The sequence below is a fragment of the Acipenser ruthenus genome, chromosome 23 (assembly GCF_902713425.1).
Source record: "Acipenser ruthenus chromosome 23, fAciRut3.2 maternal haplotype, whole genome shotgun sequence".
In the NCBI taxonomy this organism is placed as follows: Eukaryota; Metazoa; Chordata; class Actinopteri; order Acipenseriformes; family Acipenseridae; genus Acipenser; species Acipenser ruthenus.
In genome coordinates, this window is record NC_081211.1 from 25,196,883 (window position 1) to 25,221,120 (window position 24,238).

Here is a 24,238-nt window from a genome sequence, read left to right on the forward strand (position 1 = left end):
TGTTCACTCACAACATAAATGTCAGCATTAGTCTCATACTGTATGTGAAGATCATATCATTTCTATTCCACTTAAATGTGTAGAAATATTCAGTTTGGTTCAAGTTGTAGTCTTCGGAGCTGTCCATGGTGCTGATACTGCTAACCAATACTGCTCTAACCTGCAGATTTGTTTTCATGCAACCCTAGTGGTGAAACTCGAAGTATTGCAAGAACTGAACAAGTAGCAGCTCTTCAATCAAATGAAGAGTATTTTCATTCAAACACTGATTTTGATGAAACGACCTTGTCCAGAACGTCTGCTAAAGTCTGAAATGATAACCTTCCAGTTTTATGAGCAACCTGGCTAAACTGAACTTTTACTAATGCTCAATGGTTTGTTTTGTTTCAAAAGATAAATCAGTCTTTTGTATAGCTATCGAATCTCTTATGTATGTATGTATGTAGGTATGTATGTATGTATGTATGTATGTATGTGTGTATGTATGTGTGTATGTATGTATGTATGTATGTATTTGTTAAGTTTTCGCAAAACAGAAATTGGCTCAGCTAGTGTAACCACTGCGAGTGCTTTCTTTTCATTCAGTGAATTTCCGTCTGTAGAATGAATAAAAATTTAACAAACTGCTACCAGAAAGCGGTTTGTAATATGGACCCTGGTTTTTCTGGCAAACAGGTACATTGTTGAGTTGCCCTCAGTGGTCCTGAAGCTGCCTCTTTTTAACAGGAATTTTCATAGTTCCACACAACTTGACAGAATAGTAGTTTGAAACAGATACCACACAGTCTAGAACCACCCAGGTGTTCTGATCTGTGGACACCTGAACTACATGGTAGTTGGTTGGTTCTGCTAAATTTCAGTGCAGTGTGAAAGCCTTCATTTGGAGCAGGTGAGGAGTGTGAATTGTGTGTCAACAAGGATCTGCACTCTTCGTGGCATGGAATGCACATCCTATCAACACCAATGATTCTGCAAGCAATGAACATATTGCTGTGCAAAGTAGTAAAATGATGTATTATTGTATTGAAAGTGTTTTCCACCTCAGAAATGGCATATGTATAGTATACATTCACTGTTGTAGATTTGGTTTAGCTTAATTAAATTGATAGCAATTCCTGGATGTATATGTATAATGAATATGAATTAAGGAATATATACAGTGCCCTCGTGATATTAAAACACACCTTGACAGCCATTCCACTGGGTATTACATGTAGGGCCAGTTGGAGCTTATGAAGCCAATATCATTATTTTTCTAACCAAAATGAACATAATAAATATAATGAATACTGTTACAATGATAACTTTGATATACATATCTATATAATTGTAGCAGTGACTAATGATGCTTTGTAAAACACAGTGGTTTGGTATTTTCAAGCAAACTCTACCATGCTATAATCCTGAAATCCAATACTACTTTACATCACAGAGAACTTTGTCTGTGCTGTAATTGTCACGCTTTTCCGTCGACAAATCAGCATTTTGTGATACACATACTGTCTGAATGAACATCGCACAACCAAACACTTTGCACGGCTTGGTGCGTAAGGATATCAGAAACGTCGCTGTATATTTTGTCCAATTTAACTATAAATGCAATAGAGCTACGATCAGGTATTACAAATAGAATAGAACTAAGGTTTATTTATTTTATTTCATTGCATTTTTTGTCTCGCTCCGTGCAGTGAAACCACGCATGTGTTGATCTGTGCTGCAGTAACGTGCATCAGTTCCTCTTTGACCTTAGAGATAATCTGCATTCAGACCGAAGCTCCGAGATATTTGCTAGCTGCTGGATTTTAAGGTTTTCCTGGGCGGCTGCGTTTATGTAATTTGTGAAATGATTTCTTAAGATCTGGGAAGCTTGCTTTGATTTGATGAGTTCTGACTGCAGCATAGCTGCAGATCTCATATCGAACACAGAATACTAATACGACCTGCTATGTGTGTAATGTATCACAGTGAAGGTACACAGTAAATACAGGGACACATCCGTCTGCAATAAAGAAAGGGGGAAAAGAAGATGGTGATCATGGCTCCTCCAAATTTAACATCCAAATGCTCGACTGCGCTGGCGAAGCCTGTTTATTCTTTAAGAATGATTCTGTGGTCCTTTCTAATTGCTAATCTTCCTACGAGGTAAGCAGAAAACGTATTCATCTGTTATTTCATGCCATGGTGTGCATTCATTCATTCGCCCACCATTTGCTTCCTATATTTTTTAAAAGTCTTCTTCTCTGAATTGTTGTTTTGTTATTTCTTATCGATAAACAGCTATATGTTGCTAAATATTGCTACACCATCTGTAAGATTACCTTTGACAAAAACCGACCGTCCAACCTTTAATATATTTGCGATTAATAAACGGGCTGTAATAAAAACGCTTTCAGAAAACCATTACATTAGTCATGGATGGATATGCACCACTTTATCTACTCAAGCTTTGTTGTTTGTGTGTGTCTCGCTATTTAACCGTATGCTTTTCATAGACAGGAAAGCAAACCTTTATTAAATTGTCTGTCAGGTGTGTTTATGAGTTTATGTGTTTTTTTTTATTGTTAGGCCAACGACGAATTTGAGTAAAATAATAATAATAATAATAATAATAATAATAATAATAATAATAATAATAATAATAAAAACATACACTTTACTCTAAATATGTAGAACAAGGGCTCTGTTTCCAGATGTATTGATGAGTTTGCACTTCCTGGTAAACTTAAATGGAATGCCACTGCAGTGAGCCTAGCGAATCTATAGCTAGAATTGGTATATGTATCTATTCGTCTATCAAACAGAATACCAGTATTTATTGTATCATTGATATGTTATTGATATATTGATGTAGGTATATAATGAACTATGTGACCTTGTAAAATGTATCTCAGGGTTTTGTTTTGAATTGGACCTGGACATTTTTACCTTAACAATAGGAACTTAAGAACAACATATATTTTCCACAGAAGTGACATTATCATATTCTTTTCATATAAAAATGTAGGTATAACATTAATATATTCAAACTTTTGCTGTGGGCATGACATAATTGCACACAACATTGTGTTTCCTTTTAAACATGCACAAAATAATATTATCTCAAGGTTTTCCGTACATAAGTCTGGTGGTGCCTTAATGGTAAAAATAGATGACGATGGATCAAATTCTTTTCCCCTTTTATTCAGGCTAACATAGTGGAAAATGCTGCCATACCAAAACATGGCCACACATACAAAAAAATAGCATCATAGAAATGTTAACATTAAACATACTAACACTAGCTACAAACCAAATAATATTTTCATTCACAGATCATATTTTATCTTTAAAATTTCTAATAATATTGATTGATACGGTTTTATTTAGTTAGAACATGCATTATTCAAGAATGGTTTGGCCCAACCAACACACAATGAGTGAAGATGTAATCATATTTCTTATTCCTTAAGCAAAATACCCCCCAAATCAGTTTTATCAACATTCTAAAATGAAATGTTGTTTTTGTAACCCTATGATAATGTTTTGTCTTTTTTTCTCTGTCTTGCTTTCTTTGTGTCATTTTATTACTTCAGAAACAACACTGAGTGCTACTAGTCCATCTTTGATGTTCATTTGCATACTGCTGGATGCAGTATGCAAATACACATTAAAAACATTACATAAGTGATATTGTTTTGCCAACTGTGATTGGAGGCTGTTAATGTTCACTAAAGCAGGTTGGATTTTTATTTTATTTTTGCCTGGATAACAAAAGCCTTGTTTACTGGATTTTATATGCTTCGGTACTGTATTATGTAACCTGAAACACAGAGAGCCTGTGACTAATCACCCTTATTGTTTCCCTCCACTTTACAATGATATTTACAATGATACTGATGTACAATTTCAGTTGTGATACATTTTGGTTACTCTTAACTGGTGATGGACAACTCATATATTTAAAACGTGGTCCTTGGTTTGATTTTTGTTGGTCACCAGCCAATTAAACCCTAAAACAGACTTTTGCACATGTCTTACAGCGACAAATGTTCAGCCTCTTCAGTTTTTATTGTATCTGTAAGAAGACGCCATTTTAGCTCATTCATGATTGAGAATAAGTTTTCCAAATCCATCAAGTAGCACAAAGGACTTTGATTAAAATGTACATAACTTGAAAAATATTCAACATACCAAGCCCAGAATGCACCATCAACAAATGACCATGGAATATAGACAGCATTTACATCAATGAAATAACTGACACACACATTTTGACAATAAAAGTGACTACTTTTACTTAAAATACAAAAGGGTATCTCTTGTAAAAGAGATGTCATCTAACTCAGTTTGAGCAAGAATCAACATTCACTGCGATTGTGTGTATTTGAAGGCATGTACATATTTTAAAATAAAGTCGTTCACAGTTTATTTAACAAATGGCATCACAGAAACAAACATCCTTACATACAAGGAAATGTATAAAAACATATGATTAGTGATCAAAATGGTGTTACTACATTATGTGTATGATTACTGCGCTGCATGCCAGGCCACTTGACTGCCATGTATAGATACATGTTTGTTATTCTTCTGTTGAAACAGTTTAACAAGGCATACAGTAGCAATCCGTCTGCACATTATTATTGTTTCTCTTATCGAAAAATGTTAAGTATATTTCGTTTCTAAGACAGGCAGTTATATAACCTATTTCAATTATTTAACTTAGGATTCCGGCCGATAGTGGGCTGTTTTTAATAGTGTTACAAATTACTGTAATATCTGTACTGTTTAAACCAGTAGAAGAAATCCTTAAACCACAGTCACCATATCCAGGAGAGACAAACTTTGTATTTAATAAATGGCAATTGTGTGTTGTGAGTATAGTCCATAACCAAACACTGTTCTTTTAGAGTGAAACAAAAGACCCCTCTCCATTATTCAAATAGATGCAAAAAGAATATTAATGTTTATTCAGCATAATCTAATACACGAACAAGACTGGTTCATGACCCTTTTTTTGTTGGTAATCTTAGTACAATTCAATTTATGTACAACACAAATGAAAGCTATGACTGACCTGTAGACCCAGGTAATACAACAGAAGAGTATGTAGTAATATGGCACCTGCCAGCCATTAGCTTAAAGGCTGACTCATCATTTGTATTCTGCTACTACAACAAAAATTCTGAAGACAACATGCCTCTGCATCCTACAACAGATTTTTTTTTTTCATAATTGTTATGTATGGCTTAATTAAAGGAGCATGTCATCCTTTACTGTCATCTCATGAGCTCTGCTCACCCTACTTACAATCAGCCAAGTAGCCTTTCACAACCATAACAAACAGTCCAGGAGAAACGAGCCTGCCTGTCAGAACGCATTATTTTCAAAAGCCAAAACACGTGGTATGCTCCTATTGAGTTTCTTCTGCAAAATCCCCTCCAAAATCAAACCTAGATGTTTTAAACTGAAATCGGTCACATTCACCAGCATTTATCAAGACAGCATCCTCTTGAAAGATTTTTAACATGTTTGAACATTGATTTTAAAACATGGACTTGTAATAATCTGATATAATTGAACCTAATTCTTGCTTTTTTTTCCTTTCTAGAGATCAGATAGAAATATCATCTGAATAGCTTCTAGATTACACATGAATTGTCTAGTAATAATGAGCTATATGCAGTAGTCTTATAACAGCTACCACTATTCCAGTCAAGTTTGTGGGTTGTATTCCACATGGGTTTGTAGGCATTTTCTATGGTGTTAGCAAGAGGCAAGTAAACTGCAGAAAGTGCTGAGTAGATAAGAAAAAAAAACATCCTTAAGGTCTTGCACAAATGCAGAACAACATCAAATATCCTTGCTGGCGAAATGCATTCCCAGTGGTTGTGAAGTCAGCTGTTATCATCTCATATTTACATTTCACGTCTGTTAGCAAAGACCACTGCAATCCTAGAAACTGAACAAAGACCATATCTACTCATTTAAAATATTATAAATGTGCCGCCTAAAAAACATTACAGAAATGTACTTAAAAGGCATGGCTAAAGAAAATTTACTTTAAGGTTGAAAACACATGTGGCCTTGTAACACAAATCAGTTTGTTTCTGAACCCTGAGGTCATTTGCCACAGATCAGCTTTTTAACTGGGAACTCGCACTGTGGTCAATATTTCGTATGTACAAGAGGTTAACATGCCAATGGCGTGTGCGATTTCACAGCTCTGAGCCAGCGACACTTGTTGTATTATTTTTCTAATTCGATGAAAACATGTTGACAGTGTTAGACAAAATGAGGTTGCACAATGTATCCAGCAGCTGTTATCAATGTAGACAATGATCAGCTGATCTTGTCATGTGAATGTAAATGATGTATAGGTACACCACAGTAAATGTACAAGAAAAAATATAAATCCATTTTTATTACAACCTTTTGATTTCCCCTACTGCACCTTATCAATCAATTGTCCATTACTGTGGTTCTAAAAAGCGTGTGACGATGAGCCGTGGTTTTTTAACCAAAGAGAATGTAATCACAAGTAGTGCTTGGTTTGTATTTCTATAGAATTACATACAGTAGTAGGGTGTGTGTGGCTGGTAATTGCCTCTACAAATGAAGCATTTGGCTTGGCTGTTTTGTCATCTGTTTAATCAGTAAGGTGTAGAGAGATCCTAGATGTTCATTGCTAACTTAACTTTAGATATAAACAGCCTGCCCAAATTCAACACTATGTAAATACCAAAAGCCACCTTGTCACTCCTAATCAGCGTCCTAGTAAAAAAAAACTAAAACAACTAACGTATTTCTTTGACTGCCTCCAATGTTTTCCCCTGTTGCTTAATTCCCAGTTTTAAAATCAATGAATAAACAGATTAATATTTAGCTGCAATTGTGGTCCTGGATTGCTGCGTATAGTTTATTCAACAGTATCAGCAACGAGGAACATACTGTAGCAATAATGGAATTTAGATTATTATGCTCCTGATTCATCAGCGTTGTGCAGTTTTTTTCTTTGCTGCTGTATATGTGCTGCATTCTGTTCCTCATACTATTTGTACTTGCAGTGCTTAAGATGTGCTGCATCTGTCTATAGTTTTCCATTGGCTCCCTGTCCCATTTAAAATGCATTCTTTTTCATTTTGCAAGTGTTTCCAGTACTTACAGTTGAGGCTGTATTTTCTGGGATCAGAAGGACTGTGAACCATTTTTGCAAGATTGTTGGGGTCTTGCATGATCCATTATGACTGATGCAACCTTCAAAAGTTCACTCAAACCACCTGAAACAGTGCTTAATGGCTAGGCAGATATATTATGTTTATACCAGTCTACCAACTCTGCTTTGTACATGCCCAGCATTGTTGGTTGGTACCATATTTAGGCAGCACTAAACACCAAATATATTTGTGTGTGTGAACCAATGAAAGACTATTATTGGACCTTTGGTAGACTTTTTTTTAATATATTAATGTTATTCTTTTCATGCTCATCTGCTGGTTGCACTACGCATGTGTGATGTGCTCTCAGTTTTCATTTATAGGACCCTTCCCTGTGCTAATGCTGTTTAATAGCTGCTATCTAAATAGCAACTGCAATTACAAAGGCAATTATTCTGCACAAGAGAGATCGCTTTTAGGCAACTGAGGGAGTGGCAGCATTAAGATTGTTTGGCACATATTACAGCAATAAAATCAAATTGATTTACTTTTAAATCAGCATTTCCCTTACCGGTAGTTACGATATCCTGTTTGTAATGTTACATTTTTATAACGGCAGGACAATTCAGTTAGTTCAATGCACTTATGCACCATGTTGACAAATTAGTAGATCAAAGTGCTGTTGGACGTGCTGCCTTCATAGCTTAAGCATTGTTTTCAATTTGATTAGTAAAGTCTCAGGGGTATTCAGTAAACACATTCCTGTGAACATATGAAGGCAGAACCAACAAATAACCTGCTCTGTTTACACTGAGCTTATCTATCGATAGCAGAGAGATCTGCAAAATGTCATATTTCTTACCAATGTGAAATTTATTTATTATGTGGAACAACAATGTACAGCTATGGCCAAAATATGCATCAACCTATAGAATTAACTAATTTTGCTTCATAAAGTTGAATGCAACCTGCTGAATAATATTCCATTCTAAATGGTGTTCATATATATATATATATATATATATATATATATATATATATATATATATATATATAAAATTATGTCTCAATCCTAAAATTCTAGGCAATGCAAAACCTTTGGCTATAGCTGTATATACCGTGTATTGTTCCAATGTATTAAGTTCACATAATTATATATTGTGTGAACTTGATTCATAGTACACAGGCTGCATGAGTATCTAGGTTAATGTAAGAGCACAAGCCACAACGAGCTTTGATGTTTTCATTTGTGATTAAAAATAATGACCATATGACACAGTGGTATCACAGTATATGCACATTTCTATAATGCAAGTCATATCAATTTAATAAACAGTTGAGTCATTCTTATAGGCAATATCTTGACTCTTGTCTCTCGTACCAAGCTACTTAAACTGAACATTCATTGCAGTGTATAGAACGCAGCAAATCATATGGTACTGTAGTTCAGAACAGTGGTAGGTAATCTCGCTTCCAATGGGCCTAAAGTATCTAATTTAATTATACCTTATTGAACCCTTACTGGAACAGCACACCAGGACCGGAATTGCCTGCTTCTGGGTTTAGCCTAACCCAAACCCTAATGCCCCTTGAACTAAAAAAAATAGATTTTTGTCAAAATTTCTGTTGGTTTTATTTCCCTTAAGGTTTGGCAGTTTTCAACAGATAACCATGTCTTTTTTTCTTGTGCTAAAAAGTGTCTTTCTTTTTGTTGTGATCACATTTTTATTCCCATTCCCATTCTCCCCCATGGCCCCCCCCCCTCCCCACCCCCCTCTCCCCAGGTGGCAACCCCCCATCCACCCCTCCCCTCCCACATAGGACCCCGAAAATCCATATCAGATATTAACAACTGAGGGCTAATCGGTCAGCGATTTAATGGTATCTGTGGCTACTTTAAAATTGTCTTTCTGTTGTTATTAGCTCTCTACAAAAAGAAGATGATGACTATGAAGATTTCTCATCAAACAAAACCTGGGTGTTGACTCCAAAGGTTTATGAGAGTGATGTCACTCACATTTTAAATAGCTTGCTGGATGGATATGACAACAAGCTGAGACCAGATATAGGAGGTGCGTGTTGTTGTTTTTTTTAGGTGTGTGTTGTTGTTGTGTATTGAATTTGTACTGACAAATTAGGCAGTGAACTGTAACAGGGATTTTTAGAACTCTTTTTGCGTGATGGAGTTTCTTGTTGGGAAACCTGCCCCCAGACTTTGGATAAAAGCATCTGCTAAATAACTAATTAACATTGGAATCAGTAAGAAGCCTACCCTCTGACATTCTCTTTGGAGACACAGAATAAGACAGGAGAATATTGAAAGTATAAAAGAATATAACATACTAACCATCAACTAGGTGCATGATGTTAATTCATCAGGGCAAGGCATGACAGAACTCATGGTCTTGCTCTGCATCACACATTTCAGACATAGAGAAGCTGAGAGCTGTGCATCTTTTCAACGACAATCTCCTTCCTGTCAAACATAGAGCAGCAGCAGCAGCAAAATGACAGGGGAATCTTACACCATCACTGACCCCCTCTTGTTTTTTGACAGACTACCATCGTATAAGACTTGTCTGTTTGTGAAACACTTCCTAATTAACTACCTTCCTATTTGGTTGATTTAGCATTATCTTGCAGCCGTGCCACCTTAGATTCAGATCTCAGAAGCTAAGCGTAGTAGGGCCAGGTGAGTACTTGGCTGGGTGATCACCAAGGAGAAGTAAGCGCTGCATAGTGTGTGGTGGAGGCACTTTACCAAAGGAAGTGCTGTCCATCATATAGGGCATTAAACAGAAATTCTGCCCAGCATTACAGACATTAAATATGTGTTTTAGAAGAGATGAGGTAAACACTATATGACTAGAACAGGTCCCTCTCCCTCCTCCACTAATTCTCAGACAATTCCCCAACCACTGGGGCAGGCCATCCCTGCAGATTAGATATTACATCTGAGTGGATCAATCCTGCTGAAATATCTTCAAATAGGCATTGGCTTATTGCTGGCAGTGCATCTGTGGTTGCTAAACTAAGCCGTTATTGTCCATTAAGTATGCGTGATATTGCCCTCAGTTCCATTTGACATTTTAAGAAAGCTAATTCTTAATGGGTCTGCCAGTGTCGCTTAACTGTAAAAACTTATTTTGGTTTGTTTTTCAGTCAAACCAACTATCATTCACACAGACATGTATGTGAATAGCATTGGTCCTGTGAATGCTATAAATATGGTAAGTGTTTAAAATTCACAAAATATTTGTTATCACTTCTTTGATACATTTGTGAGATGCCCTTGGGTAGTGCTTGTTTTCTTGGTGATGGCAACATTATAAAAACTCACTATATTATTTATTTATTTTTTTGTAGTTTTTTCAGAGCATACAAAATAAATCTCTCTGGCTATATGCACTGTACATGTTTTTTTTTTTATTTTACTGCAGTATATTCTCCAGACTTTATAAACCTGTTTCAAGTAGCCTTGCTGAGCCATGATAATATATTACAGTATATGACTGGTTCATATTATACATTCCTTTGGAAAAGCAATAACATATGTATCTTAAGAATATGCATGGGTATCATTAGTGGGTTAGAGTCCAAAGACCTCAATCTCATTCCCGCTAATGATCTTAATCTAAGTAATACTGTATCAATTAAGATGCTCAGCCATCTAAGTTAATTAAAGTAATGCACACTGTTGACATTGCAACTGTGTGATCATCATAGCAGTAACATCAACAGTAGCATTAGCATTATCGATATTTAACATTTAATTGCCATTTTAGGAAATACAAAATGTTTATTATGAAACCAATGGTTCCATCACTGAGTAACAGGCAGTTCAAGCACCTCCAAAAACACAATGTCTGTTTGTACAAATGGATTTGATGTTGTGAGGCATGTTTTCAAAAACGTACACCCTGAGCATATACAGTATGTGCATTTCTGTTGACCTTTTAAATACATGAAAATAGAATCACATGTGAAAGAATCCATCCAGATTATTAACTATTTGTTTTCATGTGATATACATAGAGCAGCTAGCTTGTAAAACCATTGCTGTGGATACAGACGTATGTACGAGATGTCTGGAGGCAATACAAAAAGCATCTTCAGTCCATTCTGACGAGGATGAGCCTTTGTTTTGTTCCTTTTCATTTTTACACTGAAGTTTAATTTGTACTACTCTAACTGGCCTTAGCAAGTCTCTGTGCACAATTGTTATGCAGTAGAGGCATGTGCAATTTAAATGGGTTTTATCTTAAGAAATGCACTGTAGTTTCACAGTGCCTTTCATTTTTTTTATCTTACCAGCAGTTTTTTTTTTTTTTTTTGCTCTTTTCCCGTACAGGTAATAAGGCACAAGAGACAACACCATGGAAACAGTTTATACATGGGCACATAACACATTAACCACACCCGAACCACATTTGCATTGATTTGGCCAAGAGAAAATTATTAAAATGAAACTTTTATAGGATTCTGTATTTTACCCACTATTCACTAACAGGAGGTATAAAATGACCCTCTTGGTGTGTGTTTACCTGGCTAGTATCAGTATACCACTGGCTGCGTAGAAATGCGTCTTTAATAAAAATGAACAGCAGCTTGCATTGAAGATGGTTTGCCAGATCTTAACCTCATTTGTGCCAACTGTGGATTGTTTCTTTTTCTGTGTTTTCCTTGACAAATCAGCTGAGTTTGTAAAATGTATCAAATTGTATGTTATGGGAATGTTTTAGGTACAGGGCACATATGTAAAGACAGATAATACATTGATGTTGAACATGAACTAAAAGAAAAATGTTCAGAGACCTAAGAAGAGGGAAAGCAACATTTTATTATGATTCTTCATGTGTAACACTTTTTTTATGTACCTAATTTTGACAGGAATATACAATTGATATATTTTTTGCACAAACCTGGTATGATAGACGTTTGAAATTCAATAGCACGATGAAGGTGCTCAGGCTTAACAGTAACATGGTGGGCAAAATTTGGATCCCTGACACCTTCTTTCGGAACTCAAAAAAGGCAGATGCTCATTGGATAACAACACCCAATCGAATGCTTAGGATCTGGAACGATGGGAAGATACTGTATACACTAAGGTAAGCTTTAAATATACTGTCAAGATTTCAAGAGTATCTTTAATGCATAGGATTGTGTAGTCTGATAGCTAGCTACCAAGAAAATGTGTCAATGCAAAGAACCTCCCAATGGTATGATAAGCATGTCATCATTTTGACTTCACAATTGGAGGCAGTAAAATCGTTCTTTAAACAGGAGCTAAAGAATATATTATAAAAGAAACCTGTCATATTCTCACAATTCCAACATTTTAAAAAAAATGGACACGTTTTATTTTCAATCTCTTTCGCATTGAGATTAAGATGCTTGCTTGCAGTGTGCAGGGTTACCAGTTCGCGCCCAGCCTCCACTCTGTTACATTGGTGCCGTGATACCAGATCTCAGAGACTGGCTGCAGCGATTGTCGAGGTTAAAGGGGATACGAGTGTAACGGGCAGTGTTGTGTCATGCACTGTCCTTACAGATTTTGTCCCCTGTCAGTGAGATGAGATGAGGTTAAAAGCACTAAAACCACAAATGCAGGCAAGCCCGGCTCCTTTGGATTGTGGTTAAGATGCTTGCTTGCTAAGTGCGAGGTTGCCAGTTTCCTCCCAGCCTCCACCCTGTTACACATTGACGCATACATGCATAAAATCAGTGACAGGTGGACAGAGGGATGATATTTGAAATATAACTTTTTTTGTTATTTGTATTTTTAGGTTAACTATTGATGCTGAGTGCCAGTTAAAACTGAACAATTTCCCCATGGATGAGCATTCCTGTCCTCTGGAGTTCTCAAGCTGTAAGTCTGGACATATGTTCATTTTATATTAAATACCATCAGGGGAGAAAATTAGGATGCACAACGCTAGCATCACCATAATGTTTAATTTCAAATATCACACGTCACATTAAATAAAGAGAAGAAGCTGTTTTTCTGTAGTTATTTTATAAATAAAGAAAAGACTGATAAATGCTTATCATCTCTTAACTGTAAAGACAGTGTAACTGATATATTCCTGCAAATATTCCATGATGGGTTTGTATAATTTCTGTGGGGGAGTAGCTATAAAACAGAGTAAAACAAAAAACACTTTGCTTGAAGTTGTATTATGTACCTCGTATAACAATTTACAATGCTGTATACATTAGTTATTTATTTATTTTTTTCTATAAATATATTTTAATTAAAAACATCACTTCGAATAAACCCACTGCAATATAGTGGTCAAGTGCGCCAGGAAAGAAGAAAGTAAATCTTGTTATAAAATTGGCATGTGGGAAATGCAAAAATCAGAAAGGCATAATGACATGCCTAAAGGCATTGTTGGTTAAACTGCATTAGATATTGTAGCAAACTCTAAGATTTAAATTCCAGGCCCACACATTACTGCACATATCATTCAACAGGGTTATGTTTTGTATATTATAGATTTTTTTATTTATGTTTTTGGCAATTACTAAACTAAATTTGATTTTTCTTTTTTTTTGTTTGGTTTTCAAACATTTTACCTGACTGACCTTATGCAACCCTATAGCAACTTTTTTTGTATTTTTTTATTAAATAACTGTTGACTTTGGAAAACAAAAAGATGCGATATCTGTCTCTAAGCATCTTTAAGAAGCTGATATTTGTTTAATATGTTTAACTCTTGTTAAACATCTATAGCTTACCTTGCCCTGTTAAAACATTTAAATGATAACCATTCAAGCAGGATAAACAATAGGTATTAATAGTGTTTTAAATGGTAAGACGGTGGGGGTGTAAGTGGTATTCTAATGGTATACAGCTATGGCTAAAGGTTTATTTGATTACATGATGTTTACTGAAATATCTAAATTAGGTTCATAGCTGTACAACAAAATACTCTTTATTGTTCATCACAGACCTATTTTAACCAGATCTATTGTACAAAGTGTTGAAAATCACCATTCAAATCACAGGTTCTGCACATGGCTCAATGGTAAGTGTGTTTTTAAGGGTATGCACTGATGCACTGTTTACATCTAGATGGCTATCCAAGAGAAGAGATTATCTACCAGTGGAAGAGGCACTCTGTTGAGATTGGAGACACTCGATCATGGAGGCTTTACCAATTCTCCTTTGTTGGCCTGAGAAATACAACTGAGGTTGTGAAGACAACATCAGGTAAAGCGAACCTTAAAGCGTCACATTCACAGCAAAGCAATCTGCATTCCGGTCCTAAATGAGCAAACACTGTGAAAGATTCAGTGAGCTGTGCTGAGTGATTGCAGCAGAGCTATATGTGTTTAGCATATTAGAGTGTGAAAGTCTGCAGCGTAAGAACCATTGAAAGGGTTGATGCCTGCAGCTCACCATGTTAATTTGAAATCTGAAACCGCCAACACTATTTTTTAAAAGTGGACATGCCTTTTTACTGACTGAAAACCAATATTCTTTTAATACAACCTTACCCTGATGCTTTCTCTTTTCTAACAGTAGTGGAAAGGAGATAAGGTGATAAAAGGTTGTTTTACTAGATTTCAGGAGAAAATGTTGCCAGACTATTGATAGAACTGTGAATGCTGCTATGTACTTAATAGTCCCAGAGCAGCTTCCAGTTGTAATGGGATAAGAATCCATTCCCATTATTATGATAAATCACCTCTCTCCACCAGAGGAAGTGCAGATTGTTTGAAAAGATGCAGTTTATTATGCCAGTTTGTTTAAATGTTTATTGATTGTAGAAAGGGATCTTTTGGCTGTGGACCAGATGCCGCTGGTATGAGGGGTTGATCCTTTTAGTGAAATCTCAATAGTGCAGCTCGTAAAAGCCAGAAAGAATTGTGCTAACCACAAAGCAGATCATGATTACCACTGCAATTAGTTTCCTGCCTGGTTTCTAACTTCCAATGAAGTGTTTATTTTATCAAATGGACACCAGCAACTAGTTCAACTACTGACACTGACAATATATATATATATATATATATATATATATATATATATATATATATATATATATATATATATATATAAATATATATATATATATATATATATATATATATATATATATATATATATATATATATATATATATATAGTGAATGTACTGTAACTCACAACCAGCTGAAATGAATAAAACAAAATATTGGATTGCAAAAGCTAGCTACGAATTCTAGTCAGTCTTCCATTTCATGTTTTTGGATGGTGATCTGAGTTTCGGGGATCCAGAAAGAGAATGAGTAGTAACGGCTACTGCTTCCGATCAATAAGACTAACGTTTACAGAAAGGAGAGCAGTGTTTTGTACATTCCTGGTAGTGTTTCATGTCTGCAGGGTTCCCGTTTATTCAAGCTGCAGCCTGGTAAGAGAGCTGCGTGTGCTCATGCAATATTTAATTTGTTCAAGCAAGGGCGTTGCTTTACTCAGGTAAAAGATATCCATGTGATTTTTGTTTCAACAACAGAGGACCAAACCAATATAATAAGACTACATCAGTAAAACGCTTTTTGTTTAAAACAGGCTTGTTCTATATATTATTAATATGATGGATAGCTCTTTGGCAGGTCTAGAAAGGACATAAAAACACAATATGTGTACAGTAAAGAAGCCAGATAATAAGAAAGTTCTCTGCTAGTCTCAGGTGTGTCAGTGTTATTGGTGGTTTTATGACATAGACGCCTCTCTTCTATAGTAGATGATTTTACCTCCAACCTCAGTTGGAACCCAACTAGGGACCCATCAGTGTTATGCTTCCTCTTGTTTATGCCAAGATACTCAGGTAATTTTTATGGCCAGCTTCAGCTCTTCAGTGTATAGTGTTCAGCCGTTAATGTGTTCTGTGGTGTACAACATAGCAACCAGGTTAGCAACACACTGCTATCAAGAACAATAGAGATCATCCTTCAACTTCAAAGATGTGTTATTATATTTCCATGGGTGCAATTTGTCTTGGTGTATCAGCACATTTGAAAATTGTATGAAAAGGATAATTGCTATTTATTAAAGGCTGTGGTATTTTAAGGCTCTGTGTAGTGTCTCCATGTATTTTTCTTGTTTTTGATCATGTTTATACCTCTGAAAAGATTTCTGAAATAACCCATTCGCGTGATTTATGCAGAGCAACACAATAAATCACAAGCAAATCAAACCAGAATATCTTTCATTCAGTTATTGTTGTGTGTAAATTAAAGAGCAATTAAAGGACACTATTCCCTTGTGAATGTGTTCTATGGTAAAAGGTACTTAAATTTAGTAAAAAAAATAAAATAAAATAAAAAAACTTTTTTTTTAAAATTATGTAGAAATAATTCCAGCATTATTTTTTTAGTGATAACTACCACCTACTTCAGATAATTAAACAGTTTCTGTAAAAAAAAAAAAAAAAAACCTAACTAAAATAATAAATAAAAAAACAGATCAGAAAAATACAGCCTGTTTAGTATGTATTTGCATCCAATCAGAAACAAGCAATGTAATAGGAAGGTTATATAAGATGTATTCAGTTACCTTTTCATTGTAGAAAAAAATACAAAATAGCTACTGCTGTAGTGAGGTGTCACTTGAAGCAGACAGATTGGTATGTTATAACCAAGAATTTCTTATCCACTCCAGGCTTCAGATTTCTTTCTTTTCACTTTTCCTAAGTGCATTTTCTATGGGGGGATGGGTTGCTTTAAGAGAGGGCACTGCAATGCAGTGCACCATCTGCTTTCCAGACACATTGAGGGTGATGTTCAGTAGCTGGAACAAGCACTAGCATGCTGGTTATTGTTGTATTATAACTTACATCATAAGACTTTTTGGCAGTCAGGTCCCCTATTTTGTTCCTTTGGGCATTTTGTTATTGGAGATGACAGTGATGGAATGAGAGTTGAAAGGAAAAAATTATTCTGTTGCTGACACCTGCGGGCACTCCCAGAGTTCTTTGCCAGTTTTGATAAGTCAGACAATATTAAAAAAATATAATAATAATTCTTCCCCTGTTAAGCAGTACAGTATGAAATGTAAAATTTGTTTTCAGATGTTATTCTTACAGTGACTATTCTTTATAGTTTCAGTGGCTTATACTTTTCTGTTTGCATTGTTCTGCATGATTTAGCTTGAGCATTGAGAGCCGTAGGACACATCAGCTATCTTCACAGTTTATGGAAGCCCACATTTTCCAGATGAGAAGTTGACAAGATAAATCTGGAGGCACCATGTATAAAATAATGGACCATCTAAGAGCCAAGTGGAGATGTGTGTATGTGCATTTTTTTTTTTTTTTGCATATCATTGTTTCTCTTGCTTTTTAGTCTGTAAAGTATGTTTTTTTATAAAGTTAGAAGGTGGTCCAATACATGTAATGTGAGCTGCAAGCAAACATGGCAGAAGAATATGGCTATCAAGTTTCCTTCCATTCTGAAGGATTCATCGCTTAGGTCACGCTCGAAATGGCTAAAGGTTGATGGGCTCAACCCAACTGGGCAGTGATTCACATCAAAACACTTTGCAATTCAGCACAGTTGACATAGGCATCTTTGCATGTAGTCTCAGAAAGAGTAGCCAAGAATTGGATGGACCTCCTGTGCAGGCTTTGTGGGGTTAAATATGATATGCAGTATTCCCTAGCTGACTTTGGCAAAGTTGAAATTTGTTATGATGATATTCCAAATGATATGACTGCCTCAGCTTAATCATGTATAGAAGAGTAAAATGAGTATATACAGTAGCACAGTGATCAATGATATCAACAGTGAAATCTAAGTTCTTCTTCACTTCAAGCAAATCCATTGTGAATGGACTCGATCAAAATGAACTATTGATACATTCTTAAAAGCAGCAGGATATGTAGCAATTGGGTCTTTTGGAGCTCTGTACATACTTCCTCAGTTTAAAAAAAAAAACACCAAATGGATGTTGAAGGAACAACAGCAATATATGTCCAGTACTAGGACATGGCTTACTTACACAAGCCAAGCTACAGCAGTGTAGGAAAATGATTGCTTGTTTTCCCCTCCATTGAACACCACCTGCGCATTAGGAGTTCCTGCAGTTTTAGCAGAGCCCAGCACACTGGATTTATTTGCAGCTGTCTGGGCCAATAGATTTACATCCTATCACCTTTTCATTCATCATAACTCAAGTCAGTATATTTTGTTAGAGATGCAACTGTACCAGTCCCTGACACCCGTAGTGTAGAAGGTTTTCAGATGTGGGTTGAATTTAAAAGCACTGGAAGCTTACATACCAGCGCAGTGGTTTTTGAACCCCCCAACAGTCCAGTTAAAAAACACCATTGCATTGTATACATTAAGAAGTTCAATTTGTTGATAAATCCTCAGTGGCAGAATGGAAATGCTTCCATTTGCTTCATACAGTGGAATGAAACCTGTTGAATAATGTTATGTTAACATATTTAATTACATACTGCTTTGTAGTTTTCTATATACTTAATGAAAAACTGACATGAAATACAGTACTGCTAATATGGCTTCCGGAAGATGTTTGCGATATCATTTTATAGTTTCTTGATGTTAAATTATGTACATATATATATATATATATATATATATATATATATATATATATATATATATATATATATATATATATATATATATATTTAAATTTGTCTCAGTTCTAAAATTCTAGGTGATCCTAAACTTTTGGCCATAGCTGTAGGAAACAAAACAGAGTGCAGAAATGGGAAATGCCCTTTTCCAAATGCCTGTTTATCTTATAGTTTATATTTCCAAGGGAACAGCCTTTTTAAATATACTGTGTATATATATATATATACATATATACACAAACACACACACAGTGCTCCTCCTTTATAACGCTGTAGTCGGGAGCCATAGTTAAGAGACTGTGCTATTTGTATTCTGCCTAATAACGACAATACTACTGTTAGTGTAAATAAATATATATATATATATATATATATATATATATATATATATATGGTGCACTGTATGCTGAATGTCAATAGAAGGTTATAATGGCCTGATCCTGGGAATTCTAGCTTTACAATATAAAGTATACCATTTATCAATGTACAAGTCTCTGGTGTGGCAGTCCATTCTTTGCCAAATACATTCAACCTGGAAACTTAAGAAATATTGGAAATATATATTTCTCATAAATAGGCCTTTAAAAGTGAAGCAGTTTGTGTGTGTATGTGTGTGTGTGTGTGCTTGGGTTCCTTTCTCTTTAATACCATCTCTGGCAAACATCCTAGCTATATTCCATTCCAGCTTTATTGATTTATGTTAGAAATGTCAGACAGAAATCAGATGCTGTTCATTCACTAATGGCTCTCAACTGAAAAGGAATGCCAAATTCCCTTGACTATTTTCACATTAAACCTACTTTCCATTCCATTAAACCAAAGTAGCAAAAAAATGTATGAAAACCCAGTCAAATAATTTGAAGATATTTCCTATGCTGGGTAACAGCCTGATTAGAAATGTATTAAAGGGAAACAAACAAAAGCATGAGGAAAATCATAAACACACCCTCTGGATTGTCTAATTCAATGTCCAGTATTCTGCAAACAATTCATCATTGCATTGAACCTTGCATGTTTGTTTTCACCAAAATTGCACTGACAGCTGTTACTGAAAAGTACAGGCATACTGTACATTTGAATGATCTGTGGACCTGATACAGAAACAAACCAGAAAGAAAACCTGGACACTGCTGGGTTTAAGTAAAACCTGAGCAATGTTATCACAATGTTTGTTGTATGAATGCAGGATAAGGAAGAATCTCATAACTTAAGAAATCAGCTGAATGGAAACGTTGCACAAACTACAATCTCACCAGGGAGCTGTCCAGAGTGCTTATTTAACGTATATGTTTCAGAGGAAAGCTGGTGTTGTCTAGGGTCCAGAAACTGCTAAGAGTGGCAATTCCTTTGTTCCCTTTGTTGTTCTTTCTGTTGTTTTCAATAAGGCACTGCAGAGTGGTTTAGACGTTGCTTCCCTGGTCCCTTACCAATGACTCACACACTCTTACAGACCTGCTTTTAAGTTTTTATTCTTAAGGTAGCTATATTACTTCCTTAGAAAGTTATGTTTGTGTTGTATATGAATAGTACTGCCTCAACAAAATTCATAGATATTTAAAATGACTTCTTCTCAGAGCTCTAAGTAATGGTTATGTTGTGTGATTATGCTATGTGCCAATCTGTTGTCAACTGTAATTAGAGTTTTTTGAAATACAGATTATCTTTTTTTTTTTCTCAAAACATCCGGGATTAAGAATTGTTCATCAGCATTCAGATTGTTCTCTAAAGGTAAGCTTGTGTAAACCAGTTACAGCGACCATCAAAGATTGGTATGAAACTTGGTGATTAATGCACATTGTACATTGTTATGTAATCAGTGTAGCCTGTCACTTTCAATGTACGTAAGAAAAGAAAACTAGAACTGGTTATAGACACTGTAAATCTCACAGTCAATTGGTTGATTTACTAAAAGCAAGATAAATCAATGTTTCATTTGAACAACACATCTGGAGAAAAATCGACTTCAGGTTTAGTTAACACTTTCTAACAAAGGAAAGAAAATCAGGATGAGTTTAAAACGTACAGCTTAAATGCATAATGGTTTATAGTCTGTTGTGAATATAGAGAGGTAGGACAGGTAAGAGAGACTGCTAAGAGAGACTAAAATGAGGGAGCTGCCAGCTCTACTGTACTTTAAAAACCAGCTATCCATTTCAGAGGCAGATTTCATATGTACTGGTTTATATAAATACCTCTATATGAATGTAAGCATTCATATATCACAGAATACTTACATTAAGAGGTAAGTGGTAATTATCACTAATGTGTATTTCCAACTTCTGTGAAAATATAGTATATAATGGAGCTTTGATTTCTTTCAACTTCTAAAGATGTGTTTACCCTCTACTGCACGATGTCTTAGCGAAAAGGCTTTTCATTATAATGTATTTAGTCAGAATGAAGAATAATCAATCAGCTTTGTTTTTAAATGCAGCAAAGATTTAGGTATGATATTACTTACTACAAACTTAAAGGGAAAGAGAAAAAAGGTTTTGCTCTGTAATGGTTCCTGAAGTATCAATTCTAATGGTAATTTCCAGTACAATATGGAACGGTACAGTATCCCGTCGTTAGTTATACAAGATGTGGCTTAATTGTTTTACAGGGAGCTACTAGAGTGGAGTGCTGGCCACTGGTTGTTGTCTGTGGTACTAATTTAATTTGTTTTTAAGAAACCCAAGTCAGACATTGTCCTTGACCCTGAAACCTAAGAGCTGCAGTCCTGTTTTGGGGAGGTGTGCTGGTTCCTGTTGTTTTTCAATATAGCACCACAGACTGGTTTAAGCTACTTATCCCCCATGTGGCACGTAAAGACATGCTTTTGTATTTTATTGAGAGTGGAAAGTAGATCATTTACGTCTTAAAAAGTACACATCCATTTGTTACCATAACAGGTTACCAGGGATTGTGTTATCTTATTGCAAGTTTTAAGGCCATTGACATATGGGTTGTGCAGTACATAACTGATAGAATTAGCTCTTATACATAACATTATTATGTGTAGAGAAATGCTGTATTTCCTTGAAAGGCATTTGCCTTCTGAAAAAAAACCTCCCTCATGTTCTCCATCATTTTGTGCTTCGTCCACATTTCTCCCTTGGGATATCTGTGTTCATGGGTATGTGGCGGTCACTGAAAATATTTGATGTGTTCTGGTATATGAAAATCTAAACCATCACATGGAGGCTGAATGAGAGCTCCCTGTAGTTCTGGAAATTGCCCTGTAACATGCTGTGTGAAGCACTGTAGAAGAGATGTCTGCAGCTAATTCAGCTTGACATAAGTGAAATAAATATAATTAATTACTATAGAGAGCAGTGTAGCTTTACCCCGTCTGACAAAGCACTAACCTGAAACAATCAGCAAGCAAAAGCTTTTTATGTTTTTACACATATTAAGGTCATTTTGAAAAGCAGGAATAAAGCAGATGCTATGGCTATTCATACAAATTCTACAAGTTGTACAGCTGCCAGGCCTTTTCAAGACTTATGAGCAAGGAATCAGAAATAAGACTATGATATCGGCAAGTAGGTTTTTTTGTATTTACTTGTTAAGCTTAAAATAGAAGACACAATATAGTTTTGGGTGGAATAAGCATTGGAGTAAATGAGTGTAATAAATGGGTACACAATCCTTCAAGGGAGTCAGAGCTGCACAAAGTGTGTTTTCAGTAAAATTTCAAACTATATATATATATATATATATATATATATATATATATATATATATATTTTTTTTTTTTTTTTTTTTTATGTCTCAATCCTAACATTCTAGGTGATGGAACACTTTTGGCTATAGCTGTATATATCTTTGTCATCAAATTCAATTACAAACTGATTTTCAGAATTAATAAATACCACGTGCAGTGCATAGTTAGTACACCACACATTGAGTTATTCTTACTATCTTGCAGGCTACCTCTTGGCAATGTTCCTGACTTACATTCTTGACATTACATGTCTACCCTTCTGCTTCTGTGCTGTGGAATTTGAATTTTAGACACATTTTAAGTGTCATGGGTACTGGGCAGCACAATTTATCAGTGAAGAAAATACAAAATTAATCAAACTGTCAGTTTGATACTCTGAATGTGGGTTCTACTTTCCATCTCCTGAAGTGTATAGCTGCAAGGCAGATTAAAGTGTGCATACAACAGATACATCGCGGATCGACTGACTAATCAGGCTGCTTGGCTAAGGAGGCAGTGTGGTTCAGTGATTGAAGTCCAGGGCTTGTAACCAGAAAGTTACTGGTTCAAATCCCACCTCTGCCACTGACTGACTCACTATGTGACATAAGCAAGTCCCTTAACCTCATTGTGCTCCACCCTGTGGATGAGATGTTAAGTCAATGTTCTATTGTAAGTGACTCTGCATATAATGAACAGTTCACAGCCTAGCGCTTTGTGATGGTGGTTCACTATGAAAGGTGCTATATAATATTATTATTATTATTATTATTATTATTATTATTATTATTATTATTATTATTATTATTATTATTATCTACAGAAATGACAAGGAAGAGGTAATCTGACCTTGTTACTTTAGGACAGATGCCAGTCCACTTCTCCAATTCCCAATCAGATGTAGAGTGTGTTGTGTATTTTATCCACTTTGAAACAGTATAAAACTAGCAAGATACCATTTAGATGTATGAAGGAGAAGTTACATTATTGAGTAGTTTCTTGCTAGATTCACAGTGTTACAAAATTGTATCTCTCTCTGAAAAATAGCCTTTGCTCTTGCTTTTAAATAGGTTCCCTCTAGATGGTGGCTTTGTGTCCGGCTTTTAGGATATATATTTTTTATCATTACGCCATACATCTTTTTAGCTTTATTTTATTTTAATGGGGACAAAGAAAAGACAGCACAAGGAAAGCATGAATGACTGAAAGAAGACAGATCTCAGTAGAGCACAAATGAGGTCAACACTTTCTAAGTAGAGTTGAAAACAAAAATGAGAACACACAGGAAAACGAAACATTAATCTTGGAATACGTTACCTTGCTGTGTGTGTAATGTGTCATATTTAACAATGTGGTTTGCAGACTTCAAAGGGAAAAATTATCTATTCTCTCTCTCTCTCTCTCTCTCTCTCTCTCTCTCTCTCTCTCTCTCTCTCTCTCTCATAGGAGATTATGTGGTGATGACAGTCTTCTTTGAACTAAGCAGGAGGATGGGGTATTTTACAATTCAAACCTACATTCCCTGCACTCTGATTGTTGTGCTGTCCTGGGTGTCTTTCTGGATTAATAAGGATGCAGTGCCTGCCAGAACATCCTTAGGTAACATGTTAGCCTCTGCTTCTTTTCTGGGTTTACTTTGAGGGATTGCCAAATCATACATTTTTATAATCAGCAAACCTAGTGCAAACATGCAATAGACATCAATGCAATTCATGAACTGACTCATGCTAATTAACCATACTTTAATGAAGTTGGTATGAGCTGACCTTCTTCTAGAGCAAACATATTATAAAGTTATGCCTTTTTTGTTTAGAATACAG

General features: G+C 35.4%; 1 protein-coding gene across 2 annotated transcripts in view; it reads left to right on the plus strand.

The window, feature by feature from the left end:
- Positions 1-1,514: 1,514 nt before the first annotated feature.
- Positions 1,515-24,238, plus strand: part of LOC117413303 (gamma-aminobutyric acid receptor subunit gamma-2-like) — a 30,644-nt gene continuing 7,920 nt past the window's right edge. Inside the window, exons 1-7 of one of the 2 annotated variants that reach the window (XM_034022283.3) lie at positions 1,515-2,142; positions 9,060-9,208; positions 10,299-10,366; positions 12,027-12,247; positions 12,926-13,008; positions 14,218-14,355; positions 23,865-24,017. In XM_034022283.3, coding sequence (XP_033878174.1) covers positions 2,027-2,142; positions 9,060-9,208; positions 10,299-10,366; positions 12,027-12,247; positions 12,926-13,008; positions 14,218-14,355; positions 23,865-24,017 — 928 coding nt within the window. In that variant the 5' untranslated portion in view covers positions 1,515-2,026. The remainder of the gene's footprint in view (positions 2,143-9,059; positions 9,209-10,298; positions 10,367-12,026; positions 12,248-12,925; positions 13,009-14,217; positions 14,356-23,864; positions 24,018-24,238) is intronic. The other variant, XM_034022282.3, reaches the window with a different exon arrangement.